The sequence below is a fragment of the Hermetia illucens genome, chromosome 1 (assembly GCF_905115235.1).
Source record: "Hermetia illucens chromosome 1, iHerIll2.2.curated.20191125, whole genome shotgun sequence".
NCBI lineage: Eukaryota > Metazoa > Arthropoda > Insecta > Diptera > Stratiomyidae > Hermetia > Hermetia illucens.
Genome location: NC_051849.1, coordinates 103869858 through 103890708, shown reverse-complemented (window position 1 = coordinate 103890708; position 20851 = coordinate 103869858). Strand labels below are relative to the sequence as shown.

The 20851-nt window shown below is 39.6% G+C and overlaps 1 protein-coding gene across 2 annotated transcripts in view; it reads right to left on the bottom strand.

The window, feature by feature from the left end:
• Positions 1–20851, bottom strand: part of LOC119646298 (protein prickle-like) — a 453548-nt gene that overhangs the window by 324162 nt on the left and 108535 nt on the right. Inside the window, exon 1 of one of the 2 annotated variants that reach the window (XM_038046713.1) lies at positions 9024–9512. The exons of the other annotated variant lie outside the window; for it this stretch is intronic. Coding sequence (XP_037902641.1) covers positions 9024–9163 — 140 coding nt within the window. The 5' untranslated portion in view covers positions 9164–9512. Of the gene's footprint in view, positions 1–9023; positions 9513–20851 lie in introns of those variants that run through there. 2 annotated transcript variants of the gene reach the window in all.

Here is a 20851-nt window from a genome sequence, read left to right as displayed (position 1 = left end):
TCAAAATCATATTATAGAGCAGTCGTCTTCGTTAAAAAAATGAAATAACGTTGAATTTCGTAGCGTCACACTGGCATCAGTACCTAAACTTACGTTCAAGTTAAGGGCTGCGAACAGTTCACTTCATCTTCTAAAATTTATTGGTGAAACGCCTTTTTCTTTACCTTATCCCTATCCCAACTTGTGCTTTGTTCGTAGTATACCAAAAAGATTTGTTACTTTTGTGTTCATTTAAATGGTTTTGGTTTAGCAGGAGCTTACCTTCCAGAAATCTTTGGGAATATGTATAGCCTCTTGTAGCGAAAGGCTGAAAGGCATTTTACGTCCGAACTTATTGGAAAGGTTTTTCTTTGCCTAGATATTGAATTGCCGCTCTTCCATTTTCAATATTTTAAAATTTGACATCCCTTTGTGGCGGGGAAAGAGAAATTAAACTGATATCGAAATATGAAGGCAATTGCCTGATACTGCACTTCTTTACCCACAATTATTCTCATCTCTATCCTTCATTTTATTTGAAGATTTCAAATAAAGAAGATTGAATTTTCGCGTTTCCCTTTTTCAGGTTTGAAGATTTTTCACATACTCCATGACGAAGAGCACCCCCCTCAGATGCTTCTTTCTAATTATACGTTTTGTAGTCAGTCTGATTCACAGTTGAAGATTAAAAACATAATTTTATAATTAACCCACGTCTAATTTTTCATACAAAAGCACCAACGTTTTTAAGTCCAGTAGACAGAGATTCTTCTGCAGCTAGGAGCGTTAATTGGTTTGATTTTGTCAGTTAGGGTGGTCATTCCCATTTGAAGATTTTGTTCAGGCCATGTTCACTTCAAAGCCAACCAAGCCTATGCTGCTTGCCCCAGCAACACATCAACAGAGACCAAGGGAAATTATCATGGTCCTCCAGACGAGACTGTATGAGGATCGCACCGATAATAAGAAAGACTGGTATTGACGATACAATGCAACCTCATCCTGAATTTCAACTCGAAACATCTCTTGACGTTTTGCGTCATCATATGCTGCCCTGATAATGGCCACTACTTTCTCCAAAATGCCTTCTTTCGCTCAAACCTTCAAGATGTTCCTCGATCTGATCTAGGGTAGGTATTATCTCTGTGACGGCAGTGGACATGCAAATACTGCTTTAACTGTAGTATTCAAGGCGGCTGTTTTGAAATATTGACTCATAGGGAAAGACCTCAGATTCCCAGAATTTGCGAAAGAATGGAAGTAGCAACCCCGCGAAAGCTACATGGGTTACAAGGAGCAGTTTCCAAGGAAAACTGTCAAACCCAATGGGTTTCCCTGCTTCACAGCAAGGACCAGTTCCTATCGAGTTGTTAAGTTGGTTTGCCATTTAATGCACAAAGCTTCACCAATTGTTACAGGGGGGGAAACTTAGTGAAACTTTGTTTCCAGCTCTTCAGTTGCTTTTTATCGTGGATGACAGACCGAACAAGCACTAACGGAAACTTGCAATAATCCCCAATGCAATAATTACCCTACCAACACAATAATTAATTTTCCTTTGTCACTGTGTATGCTATGCTATAGACTGCGATATTTGCCCTAGTTTGCATGTATTATGTGCATACCAGCAGCAGCAATATCGATGTTTGATCAGGTTCTAAGTCTTGACAGTCACCCTCGACAATTTGTCTTGCCCCTGAGAAAAGTTTTCAGAGGTTGCCTTGGAATTCATATCACGCATCACGATTGCAACGCACCCTGGACCGCGTTGAGTCAAGGAAGCGTAACAATTAAGATGCTCCTCATTCTGGACCGGAATCTCGCAGTTGGTATTGTATCAGATACTGGTTCCTAGGACATGAGGGTGGAAGGGTCGAATGCTATCAGTCTTCACTCAAACACCGAATACACTCTTACTTTCCGCAGGAGTAATCCCCAAAGTCGCGCATCTTACTACATTCAAGCTCTGGATCGCTGAAATTCTCGCCAAAGTTGTAGTAAGGGAATGTGGGGTGCTTTAACACCGTCTTTGGGAAAAGTTCTCGCATTCCAGAAAAAGGTTCTAGCCGAAATATCCGTCTGTCTCCGAAGCATGTTACCCATTTACAAAGAAAAAAAAGATTTATGATTTGGGGGTTGCTGCGATTTGATGATAGTGTAATTATCTAACTTTATTTTATTCTAACTTGAAATTCCTAACACTTTGATTTACAAAACAAGAAGAATTTATAAAGGACATATTTTCCTGTAGTATCTTTTTCCTTCACTCTATCTGTCGACTCTTTCCAGAGCGTTCACAATTTCAATTTACATTTGGAACTAAGAATTCACTCAAACTACGCTGACCGAACTTACCAGGAATGAAACAGTCCAACTAAAGCGCTCACGGGGTTTTTCGAATCTTAACAAGAGGAGAACTATAGGATTATAGTATGTATTGCTTTCTATGCTCTAATGTTTATACATAGTGTTTTTCAATCTACCTAATTTTTGTTCGGTATTTGCTTTAAACAAGTCGGGAAACCAGAAGCTGGACGCTTCAGGTATGAAAGGCTTTGTTTGCTTCTTCTGTGAGTATATTTAAGTGTAGAACTATTCCATTTGTGATATTGATATTTAGTTGCAGTAAGTTCACAGGGGAGACTCAACTTTGAGCTACTGTAACTTTGTTAGTAATAATATGATTTTGATCAAACTTGGGGATAATATGCCTTATATTTTATACTACTACCAACTATTATAACCCTGGAATAAACTTAAGGGGGTTTTACTCAATTTCCCCAAAAATATGATAATATACTATTATTAACTTAATTTGAATAGATATCGACATGGAGGGTATTTTGAGGCCTGGACACCATATAGAGTCATCAGTCATTTTTTTTTCGGTTAGGTAGTTTCTGAGCATAGGTCCGTTAAAGAAATCATCACTCTCCACCCCTCCCACTCCCCACCTTTCTAACAAATCTCAAAACGAAGACGGGATTCGAAAAGTACTAATTGAGACCTTTCATTTGATACCCCACATGACTACATTCGGTGAAAAAAAATTTACACCCCCCTTTTACATGAATGGGGACCCCCCCCTAAATTCAACCTAGAAGGATATCACTCACTACATGTCTGGGGTCCACAGTTCCCACCTTCTCACCAAATTTCGTGTCAATCGGTATAGCCGTTTCTGAGAAAAGTGCTTGTGACAGACAGGCAGACTGCATTCAGTTTGCTAGTATTAACTGACATCCGCAACGCCTCGCTCCAAACTGGGGTCGCATAGAGCATGATTGAGGTCACCACCCTGGCTATAAGCAACCTAGACGGCATGCTTCATACTTCAATCAAAGTGCATTGCACGAATTTAACTACGAATATTTCATTCTCACGTGAATCTTACGTATGCACAAAATTGTATTTAAAGGAATGTTTGCAATAAAGGTTGTCCAGTCTGATCGATTAAATCAAGCATTTTTCTTTATCCCTAATGAGATTGCTGAAGATGATTGACTTGAACGAAGTTGAGTTGGTGTTTCACCAAATTAAGCGTGCACCCATTGATGCTTCACCAAGGGGTATTTTCTGCACGAGTTTTTTTTAGGGCAGCTTACGATACAAGCATCGTCAGCTACTAAAATTATGGCAAAACAGTCGTTTAGAATGCAGTGCAGGCGAGGAGCGAGCGTGTCTAGACACTGCAGCTTTTGGTAACGGAAGGAATATTTGGTGTGAAGTTTGGGCATTATCCGCCCAGCATGCTGAACATTCTGAGTCGAGTACGGCCGAACGCAGCCCCGATGCCACTATTGTGGGGATGGATTTTGCGGATGCTACCGAAGTTTTGTCTGACACAAAGCAAAAGTTGAGCAGTGTAAAGATAATATATTTCAACCCCCCATCAAAATACAATTGTCCTGAAGATTTCGATGGACAATATTGAGGAACTTTTGACCGCTATGAAAATATGATTTCCTCCGGGCGCTGCACAGGTTGTCGGCCGCGGGTGTTAAAAGACATGGCTGATTACGGAAGCGTGCAAGCGGTTCTACAGACGTTGGAGCTTGAATACTCCATTGTTTGCCTCAAGTGCTGGCGAGTGTAATATGTCGGAGATCGAATATCGTGATAAATACTGGGAAATGTAGCATAAGGAGTGCAATAACAAAATAACATTCAACATTGTTCTGGTCAGGAAAGTAGCTTCTGCTAACAATAATGGTTCCAAACTCGTCCACTCCAACAACGCCTTCAATAGTGCGGTTAGAGATGTTAATAATAGCTTGCTCATCTAGGATAACAAGCAACAGTGATCTTTACACCCGCTAGCAAAAATCAATCAAACTCCATCACTCCTGGATGGCATGGCTAGTCATCGTAACACATGGATACAGACCGCTTTTCCAAATGGAAAAGAAAACAGTTTTGATATCAATGGGCGCAAACATAACAAACCCGGAAACTTCAAACTCTTCCTGCGAAACTGTCTCTAGAGCTGCCCTAGGGAGTGGAAGAAAAGAATGCGGATCACAGTGGAGCAGTGTGCCGAATTTAGATCACCGCTTCGTTTGCTTTTCATCGGATCGATAAAGCTTTCGACATTGTGAACTCAAATGTAGAGTGCACTGCACAACATCATGTATCAAACCGCAGCATGGGGCTAAAATTCGGGGGACTTTAAAATCCCAAACGGTTGAGGTTGTTTCGACAGTAAAATCCTAGAATTGGGGTGCATGACTCGGTGAGGGTGCAAGTAGATATCTCCAGTGTATTCGACCTGCTTGAGGAAAGGTGACATTGTTCATTGAACTGCTTGCCAAAATCCAGATAGGACAGCATAAACTATGTCAGCCATTGCAAGAGAACCTACTATAGGTGGTAACGTGCATATTTGAGAAGATGCAGCTATTAGAATTACTACACTACTGTAGAATTTCACGAATCTGGGATTATGTTAAGGTTCGCATCAAATTTCCAAAATATAATGTTACACTATCATAAACTATATTTGAATAGATATTGTAACGGTATTTTGAGGCCTAGATACTATGTGTATGGACCACAATAATTCCTTTCCAGAATTTCGGTTGGGTAGTTTTTGAGAACGGGCGCCTGCAGTGATTGACCCCTTTCGAATGCTCGCACTTCTTCCCTTTGTATCCAATGTCAAAGCAAATACCTGCTTCAGAATGTATTAATTAAGACCTTTCTTTAGATAGATTAGACGGCCATATTCGGTAAAAAAAATGCTCACCCCTCTTTTAAGTGTATGGGGATCCTTCCTTACGTTTAATGTGTGTGTAATATAATTCACCGCATGTGTAGGAGTTCACAGTTCCAACCTTTCTCGCAAATTTTACATCAATAGGTGACGGTCACATCTGAGAGTGTGACAGGCCGACAGGCAGGTCATGGTGCCAATCAAGGGTAAACATTTACCGCCGATCACCAATCCCGATTTGCTCTTTCTACAAGTTTCAAGTAAATCGAACCTACCCACTATACCAGACAGGCTCGATGAAGAAGTTCTGGAAGCCCCGAGGAAGATTGTCCTCAATACAGTTGCCCTCGACGGCGATATAACGATTACAGCGGTCACATAATTTTCCGATCCTATTTTTAAGGTTTTGTGTAAAACAAAATTTTATTAAAATTGGTTTACTGTCTGTCTGTCATACGCATTTTTCTCGGAAATGGTTATAACGATTGACACCAAATGGTGAAAAGATGGAGACTATGAACGCTCACGCATACAGTGAGTTACATCATTTCAAGTCGAATTTAAGGGAGAGGGGTGGGGTGTAAAGGGAGGGTGTAACTTTTTCCGCTAAATATAGTCATGAGGGGTATCGAGCGAAAGGTGTTGGTTCGTTCTTTCCGAAGACGGTCTTAGTCTAAGGGGACAAACGCCTACTAAAATTTTTTTATAAAAGAAATACACAAAACTTTCTATTCCTGAAGGGCCTAGCTTTCAGTTTCTCAAATTGTTATAGCATGATTTTTCTTTAGCCTCAATATAGGCCTCAGTTTCCGCGATTACCTCTTCATCGACGCTTTCTTTCCAGCGAGCATTCTCTTGAGGTTTGACGACTAGAAGAAGTCGCTGGGGGTCAGATCTCGAGAATACGGTGGATGTAGAAGCAATTTGAAGCCCAATTCATGCAATTTTGCCATCGTTTTTATTGATTTGGGTCCATTTTCCGCGATTTCATCCTTTAACAATGTTGTGTTATAGTCGCTGTAGATAGTTTTTCCTTTCTCAAAATAATCGATGAATATTATACAGCCGGCTGTTGTATCTTTTCACGATTTGGAGTCGGTTCACCACGTGCAGTCTACTGTGGAGGAAAAGATTCAAACAGCGCTCAGAATCGTCAACTCGTTGTTGTTTTTGTCGATTGTTATTTCAATAGAGCTTTCGCATACCCAAATATTCATGCACGATATGTCAAACACGTTTCTTTGATATCTTGAAATCCTGAACTATCACGATTAACTTTTTTTTGCGGTCATCTAAAGTTATTTTGTGGACTTTATTGATGTTTTCGTCAGTAACAGCCTCTTTGGGGTGTTCACAGCGAGCATCGTCCTCGGTGCTTATTTCGCCTCGGTTGAAAGCGCTTCTCAGTGGTTGATTTTCCTGGTGCAAAGTCCGCATAATGTTTATCAAGCCTTGGTTTTAACAGTGTTTTCATCGCCAGGAGGCAATGCTTTATTATCGCACGAAATTCCTTTTTATCCATTTTCATTAAAAGCTGTTATTATTGTTTTTGTTTGGCTGCTGGGACCCGCCAGGCTGATAGTTCAAACAGGATCTGATATCACCACAAAGTACACCAACAGGACTGATGGCAGGCACTTAGCCTGTATTGCCAGAAACAGCCAAACACAAATTTATTAGGTTTGATTTTTTTTTAATTAGTTGACACACTTACAAACATGTAAACAAACATACTTCGAAACACATAAGTGTCCGAACAGACTAGACACGTGTTGCAAGCTTAGCAGCTATTAGTTATTAATGTTTTAGGCTTATGTTTAGTCGTTATTGAGTTTATAATATTTAAGTTGAGAGAAATAATTGCCGCGATGACGCAATGTTTTTTAGTCGTTATCATAGTTGATGATGATGACCCAGATACATTATAAGTTTTAGTATACAAAAAGATGACTTCCGGGAAAAACAGGATGCGTTGTAGAATCGAGGATGGTTGAGGTCCGGAAAACCAAGATTCAGTATTCCTTCGGGTGAAATAAAAGGTTGACTGCATCTTCGATCCGAAAGGCTCTCAGTCCATACCAGAAAGCCGGTAGCAACTTGACGCACGAACACATAGAGGCTACCCGGTAGTTTAAAGGTATCTGGCACCGTGTGGAACAGAAAGTTCTCCGCAACTCTACTAAACATTGCAGTGTCGAGGGGCAATGGTAGCTCAACGCAAGAAAGACGAAGGGGAATGGCAGGAAACGCCGTTCCACGAAGAAACTGAAACTATATGTATTGTAATCTGACTCTAAAGTCCCTAAAGAAATATAAATGGTCATCAATCATGCAAGGATCTCTGTTTAAAAAGATTTGTTGAAACTTATTGTACCATCTACACTTAACTCGAAACCGGGTATAATCCTTACACTCGAAGATTATGTGTTCGTTAGTAGAGCCAAGAGCCTTTCGGGCCTCTACATGCGGGAGTTCATTTCATGTGTGAACTTCTAAGGACTTAAAAAGGGGATCAGAAGTAAGGGCATGTATTTTACCAGCTAGGTGATGAAATGGCGTAGTTTGTTTGAGTAATTTACAAGTCTGGAGACAGTCTGTAATGATAGCAACCTTCTCCTTACCCATCCTGAAAGCCTTGATGGTTTGAAGCGCACCGCCAAAACCGATTGACATCTAAGGAAAAACTTGAGACGTGCGTTCCATGCGGGCCAATCACCGAACAGGTAGACCCACTAACAAACAACTAACAAATCAACAAAAGCTCCACTCAAAATGCTCTATCCCACAAACTAATAATCCGACAGCTGCCAAGTTTGTACATGTGTTTTGTGAAGGGTAGGGTTAACTAAAAATCATATCAATTTAATACTAGTAGCGCTATCTGTGTCCTAGCCTACTTTTCAGCCCAACAAAACAACTTGCGCTGCTCTGATCAGCACAATGGCGTTTCGGGAAACACTAGAAACTATTGTGCTGGTGGTTGTCGTATGCATTACAATGTTCCCCATCACATTATCGAGTAAGGTGCCGGTATTCAGACTCCTTATTTCGATTGCACATTTGGGGAACGTCTTTCTTTGAATGGTAAGTTCCCGCTTCTGAGTAACATTAGCTACTTCTAAATGAGGTATGTAGAAAAGTGCTCACCAGACCTGTTATCCCCCAATGAACTTGCCCCATAGATTCAGAATGCTCAGCGAGCATTCTGATTACTCCTCTTCTCTGCAGGCATTCCGAAGTTCAATCTTTATCCTGTAGCAGGAGGTCGAAAAATCCGCTTCCTCTGCCACTCAAGCTGGGCTTGGGACCATTTTTTACGCTGGCAGGCATTGTAATCATGTAAGCTTAAGTTATCAGATTGCAATTGGAATTTTGATCGTTGTGGATTTTATTTGCCTACTCAATCTAATCATAGGTAAATAGGTCTATTATTTCTTCAACTGCATTCATTATATTAACTTTAGTAAATGCATAATTCTTATCGACGGTTTGGTACAAGCACACAGTATCTTTTCTATGTAACAAAACATTTTTATTATAAATAATAAAAACAAAAGAATGATGTATGAAATTTCACTGCTTTATACGTGAATATGTTTCTTTTTCTTGAAAGAATAAAGTGGTCGCTGTATGTATGTACATATGTAGCTAAATGGTTTCAACTGGACATGGAAGAATAGACAATGAGTACCATCAACAATATTTGAAAATTGCATGGTGAAAGAAAGCTATAAGTAGATAAATGCACCAGACAAGATAGTATTTAATAACAATGCTCAATTGCTCATTTCTGTACCCATTCAAACAATAACTGTCTGTGTCTATTGCGTACCTGACAATGGCGATTTTCACAACGACCTTAGGCGGTGAGTCCCAAAAGCGTGGTGCAGGCGGAACCCATTGTCTGAAGAGTTGATAGTTTCCTTCCAGCAATTCCATACACTGAACCACTTCTTCGTCCGACTCCTCCATGTTCACATCAGATCATCACACATGCGGCAAACTCCTTAACACTCTTTGGCTCCAGTTAGGAGGGCATCACTTAACCTCACTTTCACCACAGGGGACGAATTTGCGCAAGATCCGCGGCGGCCGCTGCGCACGAATAAGCCACTGTCGTGAACAGGTGCATCAATCTCAGGCGCGAACCTGACCTGTAACCGACACAAATGCACAATGCAACTAATCACGTGTTGGACCAGTTGGCGCCTCGCGCGGGAAACTTAATGAAAAATTCGCGAAAATTGTTTGTCACACGTAAAGAGTTGAACGGACTCTAATCGGTGGTGGCGAGTCAGGAAAATAATTTTTCGTTTATAGACGCCGGAGGACGTGGCCGCACCGCACCGCACCGCCATACATTGCATACGTGGAACAAAGTGTAGAAAGGATCCATTTCAGCCATTATTCCACCCTTGTGCGTTGACGACTCGACACACAAGGAGCAACGGCGACGGCATGGCCAATGGGGCGAGTGGCGCGGGAACGGCGGCGGGTGCATCGATGACGAGGGTAGTCAACGCTCGGCACCCCCATCCATTCATGGTAGCGGAGAGCGCGCCAGATATTTCAAATTAGAAGGAAAACATGTTCGATACGACAAGAGGGTGAATGGTGCACTATAAGGCATCCTGTATCCGTATCCTGTACGCAACAGAAAGGAGCTTGCTCGATATTGTTGCAATATACATAGTATATGCTTTTCTAAATGTGGGTGAGAAAAGTCTTTGGATAGCCGATTCATGCGATATATTTTAATATTCGAAGGTATTCATGTATTTGTACATTTCTTTTGAAAACATTTCCCTATGAGTTGGTTAAAGTGATGCGTTATGTAGACACCTCAATTAACATTATAAATTATATACTAAGGAATTATGTATATGCATCACAGCTAATGCGTCGCTAGTGAATGAATAGTTATATTTATATCAAAACTCTAATGTCTTGTAAAATAAAATAAAAGATCAGAAAGCAAATTCCATTGCAAATAAAGTTGGGAATCAGTTTTCATCAAAATTAAAGTTCAAAATTCACAAAGAAGATTTTCAAAGTTATTCTAGAATGTATTGTAAATGGTGCTGTTGTTTTTGTATCTAGTTTATTCAATCTACTACTAAAAGAAAAACTCTGGCATAATAAGCACTGCGCGGTGCCCCCCAGAGAAACATCGTGAAAAACATTCACCCCTCCCCCCCACACATTCCATTTCTGGATCTAGAGAAGGGGTTTCACTGTGCGCTACATCAAATCGTCATCAATGTTCAGGGTCCTATACATTGCTTTATGTAGATGATGTTTTCCTACTTACTCCAGAGTGGAATGATCGCCTCACGCAGCTATGTCTAAGACTAAATCTGAATAATACAGTACGGAGCGATTTAAATATTTCAGGGCAACGCCTTCTGCCAATGATAAACTGCGTTATGCAATTGCTTCACGCATCAGCGCAGCTTGAATGAAATGAGGTCTTACGACTAGGACACATTGCGACGGACACATGTTTTAAGTTCAAAATTTACCGCAAAGTCGTCCGCCGTGTCAATCTCCATGATCCTGAGTGCTGACCGACTATAAAAGGCAATGATTGGTGCCTTGCGGCAGTGAATACAAAAGTGTTGCATTGAACTAATAGCGTAACATGCCTTGATCACATCCGAAATGAGGAAATTGATATGGGATTTTCAATAAATTACGAGAGGCTTTGATGGACATGTAATTTGCGCTGGCGAGAACTCACTTGTCAAAATTGGTCTGAACATAAATTTCAATGGAAACCGACCAAAAGGCCACTCGGAACAATATTTTGATGCATAAGGTGGTGATTTGAGAGCTTCTCGACTGCATCTGGACCAGACCTATGACCGAGTAAAATGGTGTAACCGACCAAGATGAGCCGACCCCTTCTACACGGGACAAACATTGAAGCAGAAAGAGAATACTGCAGAAAAGTATTATTCTACATTCCCGTAAACATTCAAGAATGGGACATTATGGGGAATTATGTCTTGAGGCGAATGTTAGGCAAGATATAACCTTGCTAAATGGACAAATATTCAGCACATTTGATCTGATCACGGCTTTTGATAAAACCAATAAAAACCCTTTTCCATAGCATAATATGGTCATTCGATTCTAGCTCAATGGAATGTTTTTCGAGTATGCGGGGGGGGGGGGGGGGGTGAGGGAACTAGGCCGTGGGGTTCGATCGAATTTCGATCAGGACCCTTAAATCAACTGCTGAGACTAGGCTCAATACTAATTGAATCGTGCAAGGTGAAAGCGCGTATTCTCTTCATATTTGCTTCTCAGTTTTTTAGACGCTATGGGAAGCTATAATAGTTTGGGGGCCGATATTCAATAGATAAACTCGAATTAGTGCCCGAAGTAGATGAAGTTCCGGGGGAGAATATTGTAACGGCAGAAGCTGTTCATCATTTTGTTTCGGGGACTCTATGCCAGGCTAAGTTTGAAGGTATATCTCCCCATTCGATTGGAGCTGCATACCCAGTATGTTAAGAAATATGTTTAACGAAAGCACCGAGCAAAAAATAACCACCTGATATAATTTTTAGCAGAAGACGATGGTTGTAGGAAAATTGCATCACTGTGAGTTGAATCGGTTGTGCAAGGTTTATGGAAAAGAAGAAAAAGTTGAGGATTGCCATAAATATGAACCTATGACCCCGAAATTTAATTGAGAGTATCCTGAAATCAGAGAAGTGGAGTTGAAGTGAACTAATATTGTGGCGCCACCAGCGTGGAAGCATCAATTTAGACTATTTTAGGACAGTAAATCTACCGCAAAAATTACTTCACTCATTCAATAATATTTCATTATCATCGTACGGTTCACACGGAGTAGAAAAAGGATGTTTTCGTTTGCTTATATTATAAGTTCTCGTCTAGTTCCCATTCTCGAGCCATATAACATTTTATAAAACAAGAATTTTACTGATTTAAAGATGAATGCACATTCTCCTTGGATAAATCTATCTCTAACTTTTTTTCTGAGGAACGTTATATTGAAGAGCTAGGAAGAATCCAGCAATGTTAGCTAATAGGCATGGTGGACGTGGTATATATTGCGTAGGGGTATATGAAAATTTTATGTCCTGCGATATTAACTGCAAAATGACATTATATGTAATTACTCGCGATCTGAGAGCCTCGGCTGTTTAAGCATTTGGATTGATTGCCAAGTGTCATCCAATTGAACAGGAGCCATATCTACAGAAGGAATATTCCATGATTTCGCACTTCCGTATCATAAAGGCTTCAACAAATGCCCTTTGATAAAGCATTGTTTAATAAACCTCTGATTCATATGATTTAGTAAACATTTTTCTGTTGGCAGCCGATGAAAAGAAGCATATTTAGCACCTGTTCAAATGATTTTTTTTTTCAATTTTTGGAAACTTGGATAATTTGAGATTTTCGCAAGTCAGTATTTATTTTTTCATATTCTCTTTATTTTGGGTTTTGTTTTAGTTCGGTTTCCGAAATTTTTTTGATTATCACTGATTTTAAAATGGCTTAAGGCGATGATGATGAGTCAGAAAACCAATTGGGTGTATCCTCAGCTGAAGGCGAGAGAGGTTAAACGATATTTGTTTGCATTTCAGCAGCTGTTTGAAAGGCAAAGAGGAAAAGGGATTTCCACATCCCATTGTAACTGGAGATTTTTTTCCTATTTTCTTTTTTTATATAAACAGTTGGAAATCTTCAAAAGACTAACCCCGGAATTATTAATCTCTGAGAATGTAGGATTTTTACCCACTAAAACCACCTCTCGTCAAGCCACGGTTGAGATGTCTCCATCCAGCAGCTTCCTTTGCATATTTGAGCATTGCCTTTATTGGGAGAAGATGGTGTGGCCAATCCCAGATCTACGAATGAACCAAGCACTTTACTTCAGAAAGTTTGTAAGACTTTCAGGTTTAATCGTCACATGGCCAGAGCTAGATGCCATACGTCCATATGAGCTTTAGAATCTACTTATAAATTAGCAGCTTGTTGTCGATGGTCAGTTGGAAATTCCTCCCCAATAGCCAGTTCATTTGTCTGTATTTGGCATTTACCTCGTCCTTCTTTCTTATTATTATTAATATCATACTTAAATATTTGACCTCACTCGCCTGTGGCGCATCTTCTCCGTTTATGATGACTTTAACTGGATTCTCCTGTTTGTTTGTGATGTCATTTGCTGTCATTTGCTTTCGTTTAATTATATTTTCCATTTCTTGGTCTATTCTACAATGTTGTCAATAGCTGTCTGTAGCTTTATGTTTGCTTCCTTCGTAGTTTTACATGTGGTAAGTATCGCAGTGTCATCTACAAGTGTCGCTATTTTAGCTTCTTCATAGCTGGATATAACATTGGTATACAAGAAAAACAGTATTTGGCCCAAGACACTGGTCTGCGGTACACCAGCTGCAATTTTTTTCAGTTCAGAGTACGTTCCTTCGTATTTCACTCTGAATAGGCGCTTGGATACATATAATTTTGGGATATCAAAGAATTCTTCTGGAAAGTCGCTCTGCTATTTCTACCGACTGTCTGGGTGCCATACCTTATTAAACGCCAGGCTGACATCGAAAAATGTCTTAGGATACCCAAATAGATTCTCTGTCTGTCTTTCACACACAGTTTTCTGCAAAACGGCTAAACCTAATCGAACAAAATTTGGTGGACGTATGGGAATTACAAAATCCCACTCATACAGTGAGTGAAATAAATTTACGTGGAGTTTCAAGAAGGCTCTCCATGCCTGCAAAGGGGGATGTAAAAATTGTTTTCATTGATTATAGTCATGTGTGGTATCAAATGAAAGGTCTCGGTTAGTACTTTTCGAATCTGTTGGTTTGGACGTGAATTGTAAAGTGCGTGAGTAAGGAGTCAAAATGTGCACAGGACTTATTCTCGGAAACTACCCAATCCAACAATGCGAAAAAATCAGGAAGTTGCGTTTATATGAAATCTAGGTCCCAAAATGCATATGTCCCATGCCGATATCTCCTCAAATAAACTAACTAATAGTATACTACCAACTTTTGGAAATTGGCTGAAACCCCCTTAAGTTCATCCTAGAAGTACCAAATTTTGAAGTAGTATAGAGTTTAGTTTCTAAATTTCTTGGAAAGGTGGGGAGTGCGGGGGTCGAACGTGATGATGCTTTTAACGGTGTCATTCTTGGAAGCTACCCAAACAAAAAAAATTTGAAAAAATTCATGAAAGCGACTAGAAACCCCCCTTGAATTTATTCTAGGGTTATAGTTATAATAGTAGTTATGCAGTAATATAGATTATTGTATGAAGCATGTTATCCCCAAGTTCGATCAAAATCATACTATTACTACTAAAGTTACACTAACTCAAAATTGTCTTTAACGTGTAAATTCACTGAAAACCAAAGTACTAAATATCAATATCACACTCAAGTGTGTAGTTCTGCATTCAAATATACTCACACAAAAAAAAAAAAAACAAAAACACCGAGCTTCCGACTTGTACCTGTTTTTGATGAACTTCTTCACATTTGCCTATAATTTTAAACTCCTAGTATGAAGCATATGCAAGTGCAACTGACACGCACTCAAAGTCCCTCACATAGGGGAACACAAAACATTTCATAACTGAAGCGTCCAGTTTCCGGTTTCCCCAACTTGTTTTCTATTGGATTCTTGATCCTGTACACCTATTGGATTGTGTAATGCTTTTTACGGAAGTCGAATTGGTAGGTAGTATTAGGTTTCGATCTACAATGGTTTGTTTCAGCCTTTAGCGTCTTAAGGTGATTTTTTTCAAAGAGCTTGTATGTAGTAGGGGAGTAGCGATATCGCTCGACACGATTCCATTTTACTTGTATCCTTCGCTCGTGGGGTAGAATCCCAGGTAGACCAAACTTAGATCAAACAGATTTTGCTGGGAAAGGATCACCTTTGCCAGCAGGAAAAATTATAGTCTCTCATCTCCAGTTTAGAGCACTACTTAATTTCGAGTTTGTCAAAAGTGTTCAGTAAACTGAGTGCGTGACGCTCGGTATGGCATGCAATCCTGAGAAAACATGCTATCATTGGTAATCGCTTTATAGCGTTTGCTTCTGAAGGTAACGCTCCCGTCCAGAAATAAACTTATAATTATGCCTCGAAAACTTCTTAAGAATTTTCTTCCCTCCGAGTGCGGCAATTTTGCTTAATGACAGTTTAGTGTTTAATTCAAAAATGAGTCTCATTACTGAATAAAATATTGGGACAAAGCAGTGACTTCCTTTCCATTTCATTTCTCGCCGATTGAAGGTACGCTGAAACAGCGACCATTCGGTTATAATTCTAGCATTAGCTGGATTTTGTTAAGTCGTAAACCAATTTCTTGACACAAAATATTATATAAAGTGTAAGGTAACTGCTCCAAATACTGCGCGGAATAGCAAATTTACACATTTTCGTCCTCTTCAATATCATGCTCCACGGCAGCAGTATATGGTGCAAACTGTAAGAATCTTTGCAGATGCATATCATCATTTAAAGTATATCAGGTGTGAAAACCATCCATGGTTTGTTAGTGGCAGTACCAAAACATAATGAGTTCAATGCTATCTCGGCTTGCCATGCGGGACATGAGATCGCAAAAACCGATTCTTAAACGGTAACTTGGCTCAGAGTTGCTCTGAAGGGAAGAATACACAACATCCTCGCTCATTAAGGAGATTTTTTTTTAAAGAAAAATTGGCTATGGTTTCATCCAGGACATATATATATTTACTGTACATCAAAAGAAGTTCGTTCGCCCGTAAGGATATATCTAAAAAGGTAGATTAAAAATACAAACTACTCAGACACAAATAATATGCGAAAAAGATAATTCCGGCGCCGAAAGGAAAGATTATTTTATTAAGTTAATTGAATAATTATTATGGCCAAAACAAACTTCCTAATATTGGTAATTTACACACGCGGCGAAATAGGGACACTCCAATGAAAAGCAAAAGAAGGTCATTCATAGTTGAGTATTGCGGATAATTACTCTAACATTTAGTATGTATGATGTTCGTTATGCTCTCTTTTCGTTGAAGCCAAAGTTGTGGCATTCTTCTGCTAAGGCTAAGCCTTTTGTCAGTCGATAACACATATGTAACAATTTAGCTGCGGGCGCGGCAGTTCAAGCCACCCTAAATTTTACTTCCATTTATTTGGAGGAGAAACGGAAAGTAGCTAACGACGCACATATGCACGATAACATTCGCACATGGAAAAGCCACCAATCATACCTCTGCTTCTCAGATTTGTCTTTGAGCAGACTTCACTTCACTTCATCAAATAGAAGAATGTTCCACAAATAGCCAAGAGCGGTTTGGGATTACACACCTAAAAATATTGGGGATAAATTTTGTGTGCCCGGTATGATCATATTCCTGACAAAGATACATCGCTAAGGTTTTTTCCAACCACAAGTTTACGCACTCTCATTCTAGAGGAATTTCTCACATCCTTAAAATCCTGCGAACACCTCAGGTCGTTGAATATGCGATTTAAGGGGGACTACAATAGACCTGACATAAGGCCTGAGTGTTTGGACCTGTGACTCCGCCCAACGACCTAAGGTAACTAACCACGTTAGCTTGTCTAAGCGATGTGGAATTGGTTGCTTGATAATCATGCTTACAAATTACATCAGATGGGTAAAGATAAGGTAAAATTAGATTCCTCTTTGCTGTTCCGTTCAAAATTTGAAAAGGTAATAACCTCCGTTCGAACATGCTTTTCTGCATTACAACATGTAGTGGTAAAGGAAATCATCCTTAGAAGCACGTCGAAAACCGAGTCGCCAAAAATGTACTTTTTGGATACAAACCTACCCAGCCGCTACCATTCCTGACTTCATTTGGGAATGTAACCAGTGCAGTGTTGATATGATTTGTAGAGTGCTAAGGTTAATGGTAGAGATATAGACTGGCTCTAGTATTTATATCCAGGCTGGTTTGATATTTTACGTAGAGTGGTCGTATTTGGTAGAAAGGTGTCAGATCAGGGCTTCCTTTATTTGGCATGATATCTAGCATATAAATAAGCGGTATTGACTCTACTTTCCTAAACCACCGGATTCGAATATGTAGGTAGACCCTTCTCCAGCGAAGAGCGATAACACTTTCCGTTTTAAGAGTAACATTGTGGGACCTATGGATATTCTAAATAGACTGCGACCTCAATCGATTTTTGTTAAATGAAAAAGTTATTCTTCTTAAGGATACGCGCCACTTTTTTTATAAAAGCACCATTAGGACTCCTCTTCTTATGCTACATGAAACAAGTTCTTAGAAGGCGTCCGAAATTATAATTTTAAAAATTAAACACTCGATTATTCTCGTGTACGAAGTATTATATTTTCAAAACGTATTGTTTGTGATAATTTGCGGAGAAAATTTGCTAAACATACCACTTGTGCTTTCTCCCTCACCACATCCAAAAATATCCAGATAAAATATACCAAGTTCAAAATTGTGATTACTAAAATGTAGTGGGCAATTACACCTTCTATAGTATGTTTGAGAGAAAAAAAAACAGCGGATAGGTTTAGGTCTGGTTTGATTGTTGAGAAGAATATGCTTCCTATCCTGTTTTGTATAGTTTCATTATAATTTACTTAATTACCACGTCATTACACCTTTACAAATATTTCTTTCGTTCACTATACTCACGTCGGCAAAGTTCAGGAGAGAAACCAACGCATTCAAAACACAACAAACATCCCTCGGTCGTGTGTTCCTTACCAGCGGTATTGTTATTTTGCTTAGGGTTGTTTAAGGTTCTGAAACCGAATGCTCACAGAAGGGTTTCCCGAATGGTATTCAAGCTGTCTCACCGTGCCGCACCACGTGGTCGAATTTGCTCAGAGTCCGTTTTGCGTCCGCGTGTGTGGTGGCTGGTGGGTAGCCTTTGAGAACAAGGACTTTTTTATGGCACTCTACCAAGATTAAGGTGGTGCACGTTGAGGGTTGACGGCACTTTAATGTCCGAAGCTTCAAATGGATGACGTAATTCGAAAGGGAAGCACTCGAAAAGGGACAGTGGCGTCACTTTCAAGTGCTCTCTGTTCTTCAATTAAGCATGGAAAATCCGGGAAATGTATGAGTAAGTCAACGTTTGGAAGTACAATTGTTTACATTTAGCTGGCTTTGGAGGCGGTGTAATCTGCAGTTACACGCTTGGCAATTAAGGCTCTCTTTTGCAGGGCTTTTGCATTGGTAGGAGAAGTTTCACGTAAAGGGATTTTAGGCTTTAATTGCACTTCTACTAAAACATGATTCAAAATTCGATTGATGCTGAAAACAAATATTGCTTACGTCTTTGGAATGGAAAATAGGAGAAGCGTCATGATACATGTGGTGTTAAGAAAAATAAATTTTCGGATTGCATGTCCCATCTCAACCACCAATTACCTACGGAGTTACACCACTGTCAAAATCCCTGGAAAAAAAACAATCAAATGAACGTAACGTAAATTGAAGGGTTCCAGGACCACCCTGACTTGCAAAATTAAAAACCTTCAAAATATTTCACCAACACGTTAGTCTGTTTTAGCTCTCCTTTTCGTTTTCGAAGTATCGTGGAAGGGTGAAAGTGATTATTACTCGTGTCATCCCTTTTCTCTCCTGTCTCTTCTAACTGTGAATCAAATCAAATGCAAAACGAGTGCAGGGCATTCCGGATTAGTCCAGAAAGCATAGAGTGGAGTCTGTGTCCTTGCCCGAAGTAAATCGCCCTCCAAATGTAAATATGTACGTCTGCTTCCAAGAGATAGGGAAAAGAGGAAGGTCGAAAACTTTACGCTTTGAACGTTGCACCCTTCGTGAATGCGATACAGGAAACGTAAATCCTTTGTGATGCACGAACCTTCAAGAATTTTATCTCAAACTCCACATTGTTCGCTGCACGTTTTAATAGCAACAGTAAAAAGAGAGGAAATTCGGTTTCCGTCTTTACAAGGTCTTGCGTTAAAGCACCCTCGTTATAATTTCCAAGGTGTACACAAATTGCGTCAAGGACTTCATTCATGGGGTTCATGTTGACTGTATTGCGTAGAACTGCATCCCTCGTTTAGCACACGCCGATTTTCGGATATTATTTACATATTTAACTTGGGGTTGGATACTGACTGCGTGGAAAATAGAAAAATTCACTTCTTACACTGAAGATAATTTTCGTTAAATCAGTTATCCTGTGGTGCTTCAAAAATTAAAAATTATTTTCATCGATTCTACTCAATAGACGAGACAAAAAACTAAAGATACAAGTACCTAATAGCACTTTATCTTTGAATGAGTTTTCAATATTTTCAAGCGTCTTTTATTGGGGACCAGAGAGACATCAACAAGCGGACCAACCGCAGTCATTTCAACTTTGCGGAGTGTCCTTTTCTACCTACTATACCCACTCGCATAATGCCACCAAACCTGTTCATACAATGATAAACTGCTATGTTTGGAGGGTTCACATACACTCACAATGAATTACTTTGAATTAAATTTTCGGATGCATTCCATCTACTATACTAGATAAGTTTGGTCCTTTATGGTATGTTGGTATGGTCTCCTGGTTGATTCGCAAATTTCCTGATTTGATTTCGGGGAAGCGTTCTGCGTTAAGGTCCTTCGGGAGCATCTTCTATGTATATATCTATATGCACATTGCGAAAGGGGAGTAGGATCTTGTTCAGGACTTATTAAATTTATTCATTGGTTGATTTGATTTTATTCGATTTTTATCAGTGAGTTTTCAGAGCGGTATCATATGCGGTTTCTGACCAAATTATATTGGGGCTTATAACGCAATCCTCACGCTCTCTACTCCGGAGTTTCAATGTAACGAAATTTGAGGATTTATTTCGCATCACTGATTCACTGATTCAATTTATTCCGTGGTGGAATTTCCATTTTATATGAAACAGGGAATTGACAAGCACTTGAGGGAGGAACGAACATTTTAATGGTTTCATTTTCGTTAGAGTAAATAGCGGAGCTTGGTCAAATATACATTAATATAGGCGCAAATAGTTGTTTAAAAAGGTTGTGTTTGTGGTGGGGGAGAAGGTATATCCTCTGAGCACCCAGACCGTGGTGGCCCAGAAGGTTAGTCAAATATTTTCACATAAAGCAATTCAAATTTATATATTCCTTTATTTATTGCGATCACACATTAATTACTGTGTGGGCCGAGACATTGTTTACAATGAATTGTACGAATATATGTATATGACTTCTGCAAAGAATCCATAATACCATGGTATCTTATATGTATGTTTTCATTATCAAAATCAAAATTTTGGAAAATTGGAACACGCTAGATTGGACAACCTTATGATATTTGGACCACAGCAAGCAAAAACACCGCACTTGAATGAGTACTTGAGTCAAATCAGGGTAATAATCAAGGGCGAGCGCAATGCTGACCACACAGTTTCCTACAGTGGTCCGTAGTTCTGTAGTGCCCGGTTGCGGTCTTGCATGAAATGCTAACACGCTTGAAGGACTTGGGTCAATTGGATTGTTGCACCAAAAATTATTATTAGGAATTCTAAAGTTTCTAGCCAAGGCACTTAGGTTCTTGTTTACATTGTCTTTGAAGCAGCACCTCAAACTTTCGGTACTCTGATTATAACTCC